Source organism: Oculina patagonica, chromosome 8, assembly GCF_052425735.1.
Source record: "Oculina patagonica isolate OP01 chromosome 8, crgOcupat, whole genome shotgun sequence".
Classification (NCBI taxonomy): Eukaryota; Metazoa; Cnidaria; class Anthozoa; order Scleractinia; family Oculinidae; genus Oculina; species Oculina patagonica.
This window is the reverse complement of record NC_135765.1, coordinates 3,567,821-3,583,946: the sequence shown is the minus strand read 5'-3', so window position 1 is coordinate 3,583,946 and position 16,126 is coordinate 3,567,821. Positions and strand designations below refer to the sequence as shown.

General features: G+C 37.2%; 2 protein-coding genes across 6 annotated transcripts in view; one reads left to right on the top strand and one right to left on the bottom strand.

Annotated features, from left to right (window-relative positions):
- Positions 1-220: 220 nt before the first annotated feature.
- Positions 221-16,126, bottom strand: part of LOC144663407 (H/ACA ribonucleoprotein complex subunit DKC1-like) — a 75,868-nt gene continuing 59,962 nt past the window's right edge. The window contains exons 1-18 of one of the 3 annotated variants that reach the window (XM_078524338.1): positions 7,793-7,825; positions 7,634-7,693; positions 7,404-7,471; positions 6,876-6,962; positions 6,508-6,599; positions 6,151-6,199; positions 5,296-5,431; positions 4,891-4,955; positions 4,489-4,615; positions 3,871-4,001; positions 3,686-3,749; positions 3,455-3,534; positions 3,069-3,189; positions 2,289-2,407; positions 1,774-1,877; positions 1,576-1,690; positions 1,158-1,283; positions 221-818 (exon numbers count right to left, since the gene is read on the bottom strand). In XM_078524338.1, the coding sequence (XP_078380464.1) occupies positions 729-818; positions 1,158-1,283; positions 1,576-1,690; positions 1,774-1,877; positions 2,289-2,407; positions 3,069-3,189; positions 3,455-3,534; positions 3,686-3,749; positions 3,871-4,001; positions 4,489-4,615; positions 4,891-4,955; positions 5,296-5,431; positions 6,151-6,199; positions 6,508-6,599; positions 6,876-6,962; positions 7,404-7,471; positions 7,634-7,693; positions 7,793-7,805 (1,647 nt within the window). In that variant the 5' untranslated portion in view covers positions 7,806-7,825 and the 3' untranslated portion in view covers positions 221-728. Of the gene's footprint in view, positions 819-1,153; positions 1,286-1,575; positions 1,691-1,773; positions 1,878-2,288; positions 2,408-3,068; positions 3,190-3,454; positions 3,535-3,685; positions 3,750-3,870; positions 4,002-4,488; positions 4,616-4,890; positions 4,956-5,295; positions 5,432-6,150; positions 6,200-6,507; positions 6,600-6,875; positions 6,963-7,403; positions 7,472-7,633; positions 7,694-7,792; positions 7,826-16,126 lie in introns of those variants that run through there. The other 2 variants (XM_078524337.1, XM_078524339.1) reach the window with 2 other exon arrangements.
- Positions 8,406-16,126, top strand: part of LOC144663417 (glycine receptor subunit alpha-2-like) — a 91,117-nt gene continuing 83,396 nt past the window's right edge. The window contains exons 1-2 of one of the 3 annotated variants that reach the window (XM_078524358.1): positions 14,139-14,162; positions 14,285-14,393. The gene's annotated coding sequence lies outside the window, so the exon portion shown is untranslated. Of the gene's footprint in view, positions 8,502-11,106; positions 11,126-14,138; positions 14,163-14,284; positions 14,394-16,126 lie in introns of those variants that run through there. The other 2 variants (XM_078524351.1, XM_078524361.1) reach the window with 2 other exon arrangements.

Sequence of the window (16,126 nt, the reverse complement as noted above, 5' to 3'; positions counted from 1 at the left end):
CTCGTGGCGTTTGCGCTTTACGCGACCTCGCAATAACCCCGCAAAAAATAAACCGCCTGTTCTGCAGGCTAAACGAGAGCTGCTACACTGCTGAAGGTTTGTTGAATTCAGGGATTTGTACTGCGAACGGTGCGTGGGGACTTTGGTATACAGTCATAACCGATCTCGTCAAGTTATCGTCTATCATCACTTCGGTAAACGTAAGTTCGACAAAGTGTCATTTAGTGTTCACATTTTATTCAAGAATGCAAATCTACAGTTGAGATATGGATATAAAAAAATGTGTAACATTATATTACAATGGTTGTTCCAAGCTTGGACATATTACCAGAATTTGAACTCGCACACTCAGTGTACAATAAGACTGGTTTTCAGATGACTTTCGTAAAATAAACCAACAAAAAACAAAGAAACGACTCTGACCAATCACTACAAATGATGCAAGAAACCCGTGCAACAAGCGCGGGAAAACGTGCCAAGCGGTCAAAGGTACGGGAAAACGCGCCTATGACAAGTCACGATTGGTTTTGGTCTTGATGCTGATTGGTTAAAAAACACGTTTAATCTTATTGGTGGATTAAATTTTCTAGAGGGATCACAGGGTTCTGAAAAAAGGAAACCCAGAGCAGAAACAATGTTTTTTTGGTCGTCATCAAAAACCAATCTAATGCAAGGCGTAAAAACTGATAAAACATTGCAGCGTCAATGAGAAGCGTTTCATCTCAAACTTAGTCAGAAGAGTCTGAATCAGATTCTTTGGCTTTCTCCTTCTCTTTCTCTTTTTTCTTCTTCTTTTTCTTTTTCTTTTCTTTCTTTTCCTGCAACAGAGAAACAATTCAACAGTGAGAAGACGTAAGCTACATGTTAAGCCCGCATACGTTACCAGACACTCAGAAAACATTCACCGCCTGTATAATCAAGCTTCTGATAACAAAATATATTTCTGGAGTTTTTCTTATTGATTAACCTATCAAGAACCAAGAGCCGTTTTTATCAAATTCCTGTCTAATCAGAAATAGAGTCAAATGGCTTCTAACTTATCTGACTGTCCCTCGAATGCTCCCAAATTTAATATGTATGTGTTCGTATAAAGGGATTCTTGTAAATGTGATTGTCAGACATTTCCAAAGAGTAGATAGCACACAGTTTATACTTACCTCATCACTACTTTCTTTTTCTTTTTCTTTCTCTTTGGATTTCTTTTTGTCTTTTTTGGATTTCTTTTTCTCGTGTTTGCCCGGTGTCTCCTTTTCCTCGTCACTTCCCTCGGCTGATCGTTTTCTCTGTTCAAAGGAGAGGTAAAATGTGAAAACACCATCCATCACACACATAATACCAATTGCAAATCATGTTATCTAAAAACAAACTGAAGTGCTAGGGGAGGGCTTTTGGAAAGAGCTTTTACATTATTACCTAGTATCATACAGTGTAGGTAATCAGTATGTGCAAAGGCCTCCAGCTATGCATTGCACTCTCTGCACACATTACATGCCTATAATTTTACAATTTTAAGGTAAAGTTTCAAAAGCAATGACCCTCGTCACCATCAATTTACAGCAGCATATCATACTTTACCTTTTTTCCATCCTCGGCTTCTTGGGGTGTCACAGGAGCACCAGGGACAGGCTCAGCTTTGGGTGTCACAGGTGCCTCAGGTGCGTCCTTCGCTGAAATCGGGCTTTTCTGGACACTAAAAGAAAAGTTGATTAGAACAGTATCCAAGAAAGATTTCAAAGGATCGTCAACAATTCTTTTCTTTTGTGTAACACAAACCTGAGGTCAGGATGGCCTACAAGCCATTCCTTGGGAGTGCTATCATTTGGTTTGCCATGTTTGTCAAGTTTGCCAGATGCAATCAACTGTTTCTTTTGAAGAGCCTACGTCAGAAAACAAGATGATAATGATAATGATGACAAAAAGGTTAAACAAGAAAACAACACAAAGATTGGATGCTAGTTAAGGACAAATAATGGAAGGACATAGTTGCACAGTAAGCCTAATAATTAATCTCTGAGGCAATTGCACACACAGGGCCAGTAATGATTTGACAAGTACATGTATGTAGCGGTAACTGCACAGGACACCCAGTAATGAATCCGATGCAATTACATAGGAAGCTCAGTAATGAATCTTAGAAGTAATTGCACAGGGAACCAAATAGAGAATCTTAGATCAAGTGAACACCAGGATCTCCAGTAATGAATCTTTAAAGTAATTGCATGGGAAGCTCAGTAATGAAGCTCAGTCGCAATTGCACAGAACACCCAGAAGTGTGTATTGTCGAGTACCTTTGGGCCCAGACCCCATTTCCTTGGGTAGGTGTCTCTTTCCATGATAACTCTTTTGATTTTAGCGACGACACCATGATCACAAGCTGCCATCACTGCTGTTGTCATAAGGGCAATACCTGCAAAAAACAAAGAAAACCTGTTTCAATTCACTGATCACTCTAGCTTCTTATTCTAAAACTCGTGAATCAACAAATGAAATCTTCTTTGACTCCCTAAATGGCATGGTTGCCTTAATTTAAAGGGGCTAGGTTACGGTATTTCAGGTAATTCTATTTATTTTCGTTAGTTAAGAGCTCTAAACATCAAATTGGCATCTGGAGCAAAAGTCTTCTATTGGCAAACTCATGGCCACATAACAAACACTTTCATACAAATTGAAATAAAGATTCTAAGAGAAACAACAATTTTTTTAAGTTTGAAAGACATGTTTCCCGTGAGGTATTTTGGAGCCTTTGACGTCATTTTCTCCCTATTCGCAACCAAGCCTTGGAACAGGGTCGTTTAATGGCGGCCGTAAATTATCGGAAATAAACGTTAAAATAAAACGACTTCTGCTGTTCGCAATGGATTAAAAATTGGCAAGGTAAGTAAGAAAGTCTTATTGTACAGGAAAATGTAAAAAAATGGAAATCGAAAATTTGATCATAGTGGCACTTTAAGATGAAAACAAAATCACACAACTATGAAACATTGAAGCATTGTCTGGTTACGTGCATGTATGCTATCAACCACAGTGGACCGATCTGCAAGCCTATTGTTTGACTGACTTCTACTCACCTAGAGCAATAGCTTCTCCTTTTGTTGTCATAATAACTATTTCTTCATTCATTTCTATTCCAGACTCGTATCTCAACAGACCAGGAATCATCAGTTTAGCTCCATAACATATTGCATTGACCTGTAGCAGAATAAATATGATGTGTGACACACATACATGTAGCACAATTGACAAACTACCTAGGGTTTTCAAAAATTTTCCTAAGTACTGTATTCCTTCCTGAAAGCACTGGACACCAACTTTTTTCCTATAGTAAGATGAGTTGTGAGCACCAAAGGTGCTAGTCTCTAAGTGGGCGATTTGCATTATCATTTCTAAGAGATTCTCAGGTTTAACTAAACTGTTCTTTGAAAAATAATACTCAAGATGCATATACAGTACTTACAGCACTATCTTTTACAACCAATCGCTTATGAGATGTTAACAGTGCCTCTAGTGGTTTGATGCAGCGGCGGAGATAAGATTCTACAAGAAGAATTTATTTGCAATGTTAAAACATCCATCCTAAACAAATATCTGTTTTCCATAAAACTGCTAAGGCCTTTATTATTATTACTAAAAGTCTTCACAACAGTTCTCATCATCATTAATATTGAGAAAAAGAAACACTTCTTACCATCTTTGTAATTGTCATACATCCACTGAGCATCCAGGACATCATGCATGGTAGACATGTTATCCTGCCAAAGTTAAACAAAAAATCAGCAAATACAATGGAAGTTAACTTCACACAGCACCAAAACTTTGTATACTCAGTTAAACCTTCATTTGAAGGTTCACACATTGCATAGCATGACTTACATTCTCAGACTGTATTCCTGAGCGGACCCTCCTGAGTTCCTGCATGTGAGCTCCGATTCCCATTAACAATCCAATATGAACACAAAGGGTTCTGATATATGTTCCTGCTTCACAACTCACCCAAAACACACCTGAGAAAAAAAATACAGTGAGTGATAAACCTGTTTATCAAGATAAAATATATATTACGGAAGTGCCGAGCCAAGCCCATGTATATAAGCTGCAGACCACCTGTACCATCATCATTGAAATTCTAGTGAGCTAGCGCATGTAACACAATTGTACAAGTATTTTCTTTCCCTACCCACCCTTCCCTGGGTGTTATCACGCACAGTGGTCTAGGCAATAAAGACCCACAGAACCCCAAAGAGAGTTGTTCTGTATTTAAGCAAAATTTACATGGTGCTACATTTAAATGACTTATAAAATGGTTAAAGTCAGACTAGATTTTTATTTTTCATTGTCTCAAATTCATTATCATATTCAGCAACAAAACAATATAAAAATTAAACTAGTTTAAAGCAAAGATTAAGTTAAACCACAACATATAAAAATTATGTTCCAGCTGACTAAAGCTGTAAGTTTTGCATTCAGTACAATGTACATTGTAGTACTAACCAAGATGACGCTCTGCATCATACTCAATTAGCTTGCTTTCGTATATTGTTCTTATTCTAAGTTGTCGTTTCACTGCAGATATCAGTGGAGGCCTCTGAAACAAGGCTCCAGTCAGCATCTCTATTGTCTGCAAAAACAAAACAAAACAGATGTAATGCCACCAAATCCTAGATAATCAACTGTGTGTTTCCCTCAGTTTGTGTGATAAAATGTACCTGATAATCTAATCTACAAAATGTGACTAAACAGAGACAGTACTGTACGTTAATCTCTGTAGTATATCACAAGTATAAAAATTCTTTGGCCAGAGATCTCAGAGGTCTTGTGAACAAGAGTGAAGAAAACAAGGTATGCAGATTAAAAGTTGACAAGATAATAAAATACATGTATACTAGTACTGACCTTGGCTAATTCTGCTTCCTTTTCAATAGCCTCATGGAGTCTAACAATACACACATACTCTTTTCCTACAAAGGCAAGCCAGTACCAGAGTGTTAACCTTTCATTACTCATTAATGACAACTGATCTCTAGGTACACATGTCTTAATTGAAAATGGATGCAGGGTTGTAACTAAGGGCCAGCTGCCAGCTAATTTCACTGGCTGAAAGAGAACTTAAATTCGGCTGAATTTTTGCATGAAAACAAAGACTTAGGTAAACGTTTAGAGCTGCCAAGGCCAGAAAAGCCAGCTTTGCTTGTTGATGAAAGGACTTGGTGTTTTCTTGGCTACATCCCTGTGGATTTCTCTGATTTAAGGGGCACGGAATACACTTGAGAACAAATTATGGAGCAACTCTTTGTATACCTGCACCCTGTTGTGACTTGACAAGTCTTGTTGCTCTTTCAATGCACACAATGAGGCAACCTGTCACCTTTGGGTCAAGAGTACCACTGTGACCTGTCTTCTCAACGCGAAGAATTCTTCTGATCCATGCCACCACCTGGTCAGAGAAAAAATGATAATACACTAAGAACAAGTGGGAGGTGTGGTGGCCTAATGGTTAGCAGGGCCGTAGCCAGACTTTTGACATAGACGAGGCAAAAAATATGAGTGCCAAAGGCATGGGCCACTTGAGGGGTCTGGGGGCATGCCTTCCAAGAAATCTAGAAGCTCTGTAATCCTATTTCTTCAGAAAAATCAATCTGTTTCAACTTTTAATTTTGGATTAAAATCTTCTTGCCTCTTGCTGGCTACGGCCCTGGTTAGTGTGCAGGACTTTGGATTAAGTGGTCCAGATTCAAGCCCTGGCCAGGGTCATCCCTGTTGAGTTCTTGGGCAAGACACTTTACTCTCATAGTGCCCTTTCCACACAGGTGTATAATTTTTTTCAGCAAAGTTAATGCTTGCTAGGGGTAACCCTGTGATGGACTAGCATCCCTTCCTCGGGTAGAGGGGTGAGGAGAAAAATATTCTTAGTCACTTCATATTATGATAGTTGGGATAAGGTCTGGCTTTATGGGCCACCGGCTCAAATGCAGACTTACAGACGAGTGTGGAGCTATAATAGGCAATAAACAACATACTGTAAACCTAAGAGCAGCAATAGTGCTAGAAACATTTTGTAATGCCAAAGAGCTAAAAATTTTATAATGGTACCACCATCCTAAGTGAAAAATATAAGGAAGTTTAAAAAACAAAACCAAAAATCAAGAAATGTACCTCATGGGATGAAGGATTTGCTGGCTTGTCAAGATTTATAAATCCACTCCTGCAATAATAACAGAAGCCATTATCACAAAGATGTAGTAATTCATTTCATTTTTATTATACTTATTTTCTTTCTTATGGGAGGCGCCGTGGCCTAATGGTTAGAGCGCCGGACTCCGGATCGATTCCTAGCCGCTTAATGCTACAGAAACCGGGATAAGCTCCGGCAGTGTGGGCCGCTTGGCTCGTGGCTTCTCCTATTTTCTTTCTTTAGGAGTTCATGATGTTAGGAGATTTTGTCCCTGTGGAGAAAAACGGTGAGATTTGATGGCCAGGAAAAAAGCCTATAGGCCTATTGAAAGCACTTACGAGACGTAGTCCTTGAGCTCTCTTTTCAAAGGAGAACATCCATTTGGTAACGGGGTAAAGTGGCCAGTTCTGACATTCAACTTGTCATAGTTCTGTTGGATAAAAAGCAATACAGAAATGTTAAAATGTATGAAATATTATTTCATACCATCTAGCAAGAAATCAATTTTTCAGGGGCTTTCAACATTTTTGTTTAGTGCCAAAGCACAGCTCTGCATTGTAGCATTTGATAACCACACTCTGGTCAACCAGGCTTAGAAAAGAACTGTTCATTTAAAAGTACATTTACCGGTAGTTATTTACAAAAACGATAGTTGTAAGTGAGATTACACTTCACCTTGTGCAAAACAACTAAAAACATGTCTCACCTTTAAAAGAAGAGGCCATTTTGAAGTGTCCAACACATCAGTTCTAGATGTCGGCTTTAAGTGAAAATCTTCATCATGTTGGGTCTCCTGTGGTTAAAACATGATAAAACAACAACACACAAAATAAATAAATAAATAAATAAATAAATAGACTAACAGTATACAGTAACTCAAGTTGCTTACACCTGACTTGTTATTAGGCTATGCTTAGTTTTTTTGCAGAGGTAAAAATACAATGCCGGTTTACTGGTCGAAATTGCAAATCGAATACAGAATAAGCTAAAGTTAAAAGATAAACATTGTAGAAGATGATGATGGCAATAAATAAATACAACAACACATGTAGGGGACATGCAACAAGAACTGTCGTCGCTTACACTTACACTAATCTACATTTAACGAACTGGACCTCAAAATCAACATTACATTTTGTGAAGAAATCATTTAGTTAGGGCCAGTAAACTTCTAATAGGACTAGAAAGTGTATTTCAGCTTTGCAAACTGTGCGAGATTAGCCAATCAACTCACCCCAAGATGATTTGACGAGTCGAGATCAGCCGCCTCGCTTTTCGACTTCTTTGCTTTCTTTGCCGAACCTGTACGACCGATATGAAACGATCGTCAGTTAAAATGCATTTAATACAACTTATCCCTTCTACTGATAGGGATTCTCAGGCATAATAATGACGGATTAAATAACACATCGTTGCATCCATTGTTATGCAAGCGTGCAAAACAAACGCTACGCAGTGCTTTACCTGAATCGTCTTCTCCCGACTTGTGTTTGTCTTTTTTGTGCTTCTTACGGGGCGTAACATCTGCGAAAAAGATGTCAAAAACAGGCGATTAGCAAGGTGCGACAAGAGAACCTTTCTTTAGTGGAGAGAGTGCCTGAATTTCAAGAATTCTAAACTAACCAGCGTCCGCCATCTTCCACGTGCAGTGATGTTCCAAATGCGCATGCGAAGGTTCGAACCCAGGGCACCATGTAGCGCCCAAAAAACCCGGTCGCAATTTGAAAATCTGGAATGGAACAGCATATTTTTTATGGTTCCAATTAAACAATTTTATAACAAAGTCTGTTGCCTTGTTATGATATCTCTTTATTTTTTTTCCGCTTTACTTATTCGAATACATAGCGTTACAGCTTTATTCTCAACGCAGCAAATCTTTGCTCTTTTTGTTTAGCAATAAACCTTGCTTTAGCTGTACGTTCCTTTGTTTCACGTGCCTCTAGCTCAGAGTCAGAGAACAGTCTTTTCTGCTTAAAATCAAAATATTTCGATTACACATCACACAGTACAGTACGGACGCACACATTTGGAGTTTCGGGTACCTGTGAAGAAATCTGTGTGAACAAGGTCCCATTTTATTTTATCCTCGCAGGAGCCTTTGGTTGCTAAGTTGCAGACCCGTGTCCTAAAAACAAGCCCTTTTCACACTGCCTGCGCACCTCCGCTGTTACTATATATGATACTTATCAATCATAAAGCGAACTCCGCCTTTCGTATAAAGCTAACCCCTAAGGCGGGCAAGCGGGCGACCTGATGAGTCAAAACAGTGGTTTGTAATAGATCTAAAACGTATCATAAGATCTCCACCTTTTGGCGTGCATAACGTGTTAAGGTAAGTCATTTTTAGTGAATTGAAGTGTTTGATCTCCACATAAATATGTTTTTAAGAAACCCAGTTCAGATGTTCAGCTCTTTTAAATAACCAAGTTACAAACAAAATGGAAAGTTTTCTATTTAAATTGATGATAGTAATTTTTTTACATCAACCGGCTCTGAGTACGGCTCCCTACGTTAGAAGTTTTAATATTAGCAGAGAGATGGCTAAGCTTTCACTTTCACACTGACAATTTCACCTTGTTTAGATCTAAACCCGTTTTGATTAAAGCCTCGTTAAGGCCAAAGATATTCATTCAACATTGTATCGTTGGATAGACCAGAAAAATTATCAAACATTAGCAGCCACGTAAAATGTTAGAATGTTAGATGATGAAAATTATTGAATGAACCAAATCAAACATCGGCAATGCCGAAACATTTTCGTGGCTTATAATATTTGATCGTTTAGTAGTCCATCCGGCATGTTGATCGAGGGAAAAGTTTGAATATTTAGTCGGAGTTCAGTAGGATACACCTCCAAAATCAGTGTAAATTTCGGTAATATTTTAATTTTATTGTATTGCCGAAACGTGATTTTTTTGCATTTATAATTAATGACCGCACATGTCGGTATACTTGAATTTTAGAGTTTAAAATGTAGATTACTAGTATGTACATCAAGCTATATTTACGAAGATTTAAAAATCTTTAAAGCTGACTCAGTTAAAATGTATTTTTTTCTACATGACAGTTTTATCAGGGAATTCTAAGCAGTGCTTGAAAAACGGCGCTAATTTATAATTCAAGATTACTCTAAGGTTTTCAAACAAAGATATCAAGATAAGACAAAAAGTTTCTTATTTACTAACTTTAAATCATTTAGGTAAGTTTTGTTGGTTCAAGCCGCCGAGATTAATTTCACAAACATTCAAGAGTCATTCCGCCAAAAAATCAACTGGTAAGTTCAGCTTGATGGAAATCACTTTTAACCATGCAAAACACAATGCATGTTATCTCGATGCGACAAATTACAATAATACCGAATATGAAAGCATATGTGGCATTGTACTGGAGTGTTTATTTATAAAAGTATTATTTAGATGATATCTCCCTTTTAAAGCGTTTTTCAAGGTGAAAGTTTTACACTGAGCGCTAAAACACATTAGATGAATCAGCGAATTTCTTTAAAATATAGTGATCGTACATTAGACGGGTTTTGAATCTAGTTTGAAATGAACTTTTTATATTTGACGTTTAAACTAGGCAGCAAAAAGTGTCAACAACAAATCAAAGAACAGTGATTACTTCTTCTAGCTCGTTGCTATGCTACCGTTTTGTGCAAATTAAAAAATCAGTAAAAATTTTGGGAGCCAGTCTAAAATCGAAAAACAAAACAAATTTAATTTAGAACCACTGAAAATAAAATAATATCGATCACCGAGTTGTTTGTATATTTAATTTAATATCACTTCATTTTATGCTGCGTCGACTTTATGTTTTAAAATTTAAACTGAAGATGTGTTTCTTGACTCTGTTGACTTTTAGCGCCCGCATGGAAGAGTAATTTACGAATGATGAATGAGTAGCGACGTTTATGTCAAACATCAGCCGCCCATATTTAGTTGTTTCCGACGTTACAAAACAGTTTCAACAGGAAATGGCCTTTCAATTTCGGATTCAGACGGATTCAGCAACAAACTTGAAAAAAAAAATTGCCAATTTTCTCGAGTTCACTTCCGTGATAGCAATTCATTATACTTCACAGCAATATTTAGAGTGCGACGGGCTGAGCTAGCCCTGATCAGACTCAAAACTCATAGCTCTATTGTACCAACCTCGGCTTGAGAACGAGGTTGACACAATAGGGCCGAATCTTGTGGCTACATCCTGATGTCGCGCGCTGTTGGAAAGCTGACCATTTCAAACGATATCCCTTTATCGGAGCTCTGCGCATTTCGTCACCACACTGGTCTCTTTTGTGTCAGATCTCATTTCAACAACATTGGAAGGGGCGAAGATGGACACCAGGAACAAAGAGATGTTCGTCGCCAATTCAATCATGAAAATGCTTGCTTTATTCATGATGCTTTCGCCTTACAAAATGCTAACTCATGCAAAATAATGCTTTTGTAATGGACTTTTTGTTCAGTAGAATTAAACAACAGCGTTAATTTGACGCCATTACACCTCACATTGTTTCGGATCTTGCTTTTGTTTCGTTCATGTTTCCAGTAGATACCGTCGATTGAGAAATTCGTCTTTTTTGGACTATTTTTTGAAATTAAAAATGTAAGTTTTATCTTTGTAAAATGAGAAAGAATCGACACCATCTAAAAAGATTACAACCTAGTGAACTATTTGCGTGTTTTTGACTGAGAGCAAATTGAATATAGTCAAAAACAATCGAATGTACAAATTAGTGCCTCTATTGAAGAGCCTTTTATAGATGCATACAAGAAAAATTAACATAATATCTGAGCAATTTACCTAACTTACAATAAGATATTCATTTTATCTTTGTTGGAAAATATCATTTTCAATTGATTGAAAAACAGGCCATCCTTTTTCTTTAAGGATAGCTGCCGTACCCTCTGTGCATGTCGTGGTTGTTTAAAGATTGAACTCGGCCAAGCTAACCAGGTAAGTATCTGAATAATAAGTTTTAAAAGTCAAAACTTTCGGACAGCCTTTGAGCGCGAAAATTCTATGTAATCAATCATAAGTTACGTTTTGGTTAAGACTTGTGCGTCCTACTGTTTTCTTGTTTTCTTCGATTCATTTTTTTTTTTTTTTCAAAGATATAATTTCTCGCAATCAGTAAGTGGTTTAAATCTCGCGTTAACGGCTCTATATAGCGATTTCATTGTAGTAGTGTGCGACTTGAATTTTGTCCATTTCGAAATGTTAATATTAAACTGAGCTACATTGATGATTTTACGTTATTAATTGTACAGTGCTTTCGGCATTTTCTGGTGCGCTTTTTAAAAATTATGGTGAGGAATTTTGCCATTTGGAAACGTTTGGTGGATATATATAATATATAAGCAAGGTATTGTGTGATGATGAATTTAAGAATGAATGTCATGAATGAATGCACGTACGAATAATATTACCGGAGAACGTCATTTGTTACTGAATCAGAATTGGAATTTGCTTATTGACTGTTCCATGAGGATTTAACTGCCATCAGGGTTTTAGACAGAAATTTAGTATAGGGTTGGAAGATTCTTGTCTTATTCAAAAGGTAGTCGGATAACATGTTGTCACAGAAATAATTGCGTTCGACGAAGGAGAACGCAAGCCTAATTTGCTTAAAACATTTTTTTTGCTTGAAAAAAGAGTTAAAAACGTATAGCCAGTATTGTAAATTTGCCAAATATGTCATGGAGAACATAAGAAGGATATCTTTCAAGGTAGCAGAGTTGTCTTCAGCCACCGAACATCAAAAAAAGAGTGGAAATCGTTTCGTACGGAGTTCGTTCATAGGTAAACCAGCGTATTTTCCTGTAATTATATGTTGCACAAAACTACAAATTGTTAGAATTAAATGCATCGAGAGTGGGTATAATACGGATCAAAATTGTTTTATCACTTCTTTGAATCGTTATTCCTAGAAACACTAGACGTTTTGACGAGGAAATCGTTGTGTAGTGAATGTAATATGCGTGTAGTGGATTACTGTGTGAATTATGTCTGTGGAATTTTAAATCGAAGTAAAACTATTTCTAGAAGTTTGTGGAAGTTTAAATCTCGTTTAGTGCCAAACGATAACAAGTCAAGTGAAATAAATAATTATTTTTGTGTACACAATATTCTAGCCTGCGTTGCAGACGAACAAAACCCCGGTTATATGTAACCGGGGTTTTATTCGTCTGCAACGCAGGCTAACAATATTCATTCACTCTATGTTCTTTTGGCTCGTCACAAAATCTTTCTCACACTTATCCTCCTCGCGTTTAGTGAGGTATAAGCATAGTAACTAACTTTGACATAAGGCATACTACTAGTAGGTCGGGCATGTCGGTTTCTTGCCACTGCTTGCTTACCTTGGGTCTTTTTTTAACCTATAGGTCGAACGCACAACCCTAATCTCTGATTACTACTAGTAATAAAAAAAACATGTAGCCGCACAGCATTTACAACATTACAAAGAACGCAAAATGTCATAGTCTCGGGTAAGTGACACAATTTGGACTTGGTTCACTAAGTAGATTTATTGTGACATCTCCTAAACCTTTTGCTTCGCTCTTTCAATTTTGATGATACTTTTAAACTTTTATCTTCCTTGAAAAATTAAAAAAATACAAGATTATGAAGAATACATAATCAGCTTAAAGCCAATACGTTCGCTCACATATCACCTTTTAGTCCAGTCCCTGAACTCTCTCTTCCGCGCGCCCTAGATAGGCCCTATAAAGGGCGCGCGGAAGAGTGAGTTCAGGGACGTCGACTGGACTAATCACCTTTCCGCTCAAATGAAATGATATGTTGTAAGGCGAGGGGTGAATACAGGTTCAATATATTTATTCAAATACAGAATACAAATAGTATTTGAAAAGGAGGATCGACGGATTTTCTCTTAAAAAGTGCACAGATTGTGGATTTTTGCGATACGCTAAGCGGATTCGCGGATTTATCTGAGAAGTTTGGCGCGGATTCCGGACTCTTCACGTCAGGAAGTGCGGATCGTGGATACTAAACAAAATTCGGATATGATCATTTTGGTAGGTCTTCGAAATTTAAGAAACAAGCAACGAAACTTCTTTAAAAATTGGCATAAAAAACAACATCTACTGTCCGTTGCAGTGAAACTATACCACACAAAGTTTTCAAGTAATGCGGATTCGGATTTGAACAAAATAGTGGCGGATTGACGGATTTGGCCAAAAAATAGCACGGATCGGTGGATTTGTGTACCCCTGTTAACTTCTTTTTATTGTATTTGGTGAACTGGGTATCTTTTTTCCCACCTTTCGCGTGATTTAATACGATAAATTATGTACATTTGCAGAGGTACATGTACTTCTGACATTTGGAATTTTTCTATTTGTAAAAGAGTCTTCAAAAAAGTCACATGGATTATTACAGTTTAAATTCGCTGTAATAAGATCGGAACGGATACGACCAAAGATTGTGTACTTTAACACCTGTAGACCCTTCTAAACCTAGTTTTGATTATTACTGACCACGGTCTCCTGGGCGTTGTTTTTCAAGATGGCGGTGGTAGGCAGGCGGGTTTTTGCGGAATCAGTGTTTCTCAAGATGGCCTTAGGGAAGATTAAAGAAGTAATAAAACTTTTCGCTTTATGACACCACGTCGTCGACAAACCATTAACAGAGTCAGATATTATAAAGAAGCGCTAAACACTGCAAATTAAAGTTTCTTTTTCAAATATTACTTTCCGGCGGAAACTATTAACTTTTAGCTAGTCAAAACAGAAAATCATTCGTAAAAAACAAAATCATTACGGTTGTTATGACCTGTTATGTTATCAAGCCTGAATCGATCTCTTGCGAAAGATAAACAACCTTTTTTAATTCCATCTAGCCACATTTTCGGTCCCCAAAAAATGTAGAAACGACGGTTAAATTTTGAAGCAAAATACCTTGTATTCTTCAGTTTGGCTTAAAGCAAAGTTAGCGCGCGGCAGAATGCTCAATTGAATTGGAAGCAAAGGTACAAATTAAACTTGTTGACTTTGAAAAGCGCCACAACTTCTCATCATAGTAATCTGGAAAAAGTAATAATAATCATAGGCGATAGTAATATCGAGATTTGTTGTTTTGCACGTTCAACAGTAAGCATGCAAATTTCGTGGACAAAACAGTTTCAGGACAAACTTGTCAGGATGCCACAAAAAGAGATCTTGGAAAAAAAATGCACAAAAGCAAACTCAAGAATATCAAGGTGAGATTTTTAATTTCGTTTTAAACCGCCTTCTGCGGCACCATTGATGCACAAATGGCGTACCATAAGAGTAGCTTTTGTTTTCTCGCTGCATGACGTACTAGATGCGTTTCAACAGTGTTCATTTCCCAGGGGGGGTACTCTGGCTTGTAAATGACGGGGATGATCGAAGGATTTTTTTGGGTTTGAAATTTTCGAGTCTGGGATTTTTTTGGGTTTGAAAATTTGGCAAGTATTTTTTGGGGGTGACTTGATTTAAATAGGGTTTTTTTTTGGGTAGTAAAAACGAACTAAAGTGCCTTGGCGCGGCCTTGGCGAATTTATGGTATGATAAATAAACAAACACGAGCGTTCAACTTTTTATCATTTTCTTTGCGTTATATTTTTGCCCCTCCTGGCAATTAAGGGGTAATTTGACAAGGGATTTTTTGGGGGGGTTATTTTTGGTCCAGGGATTTTTTTGGGTAATGTCGGAAGACTTAGGGATTTTTTTGGGTCCTGAGTTTTGCCTCCATTCGATCATCCCCGTCATTTACAAGCCGGAGTACCCCCCCCTGGGGTTCATTTATTAAAGTTGTGTTTTTCAACGTTCAAGCTGTTTTTAAACCATTAACCACTGTAAAAGCCCTTTTCATATTTTGGCTCTGCTGTTAAGTAGAAATAACGCTACAGGGACAGTTAACAGCAAACTACAGGACTGAAAAAGATGTTCTCCCTTCACGAAAATGATAAAACGGACCACTTTCTGATTTCGTATGCCAATGAGTTCTCAGTTGCAAACTGTTTTCTCGCTGTCGGCGATTTCTACTAATTTATTAATAATTTCTAGGTAGACAGTCAAAATGTTATAGTTTTCATATTCAGTGTTTATATTCAGACAGATTTTACCAGAATAGTTTCAGTTGAAGACAAATTGTTCCTCGTGTCTTGATATGATCTGACAGATGTCTGTTTAAGCTCCTTTTTGCCAAGAGTTGTGTCTCCATTTCAAGCCTTTGGCAAAAATTCATAAAGCTGATCCGAGCATTCATTCTATTAAATTCACATTCGTTTTAATGAAAAACCTGTCTATGAATTTTAAAAGGTTGTTTGCCATCGCTGTCAGTCTAAATTTGACAAGTATACCTTTTTAAAAGACGAATAATCGAGAATAAGAATTGCATTTTTTTCGCGAAATGTCTGAAATGTCTCAAGTTAAACGAGACTAAATATTTCATGTCATTTGTGGCGACAATTTGTTTTAGTTTTTGTTGATATTTTTCCCCACCGATAACATTAGTTTTGACTATTTTGGAGGGAGATTGTAATATTGCTTGTATAAATTTTAAAAGCAATGTTTGTCTAGAAAATTACAGTTGCATGAACGATTGTTATTCACCAACTTGGTCGGTCCAGACGTGAATGTCTTGGCCGAATTCCTTCCTTAATTCATTTTAATAAAGAAAAGAAAAATGGAAATATTTCTAAATTTTGGTCGAACAAGCTTGGTAAATAAGATTTTTGTTATTTTTCTGATATTAAAAACACCAGTTAAAAAGATTTTCAAGCGAGCTGTCTGGATGCAGAAGGAGAGGTAATCTGAATCAAGCTAACATCAACTGATCTAAACATTGCTCGGGGCAAAAATAAAATAAAAAAGGGATCTGATTGTCCGTCTTTCAAATTTTGTTAGACACTAATATTAGTCTGTCTGACAGTGTCACATCAGTTTATATTTAATTCGTCAGCTTCAT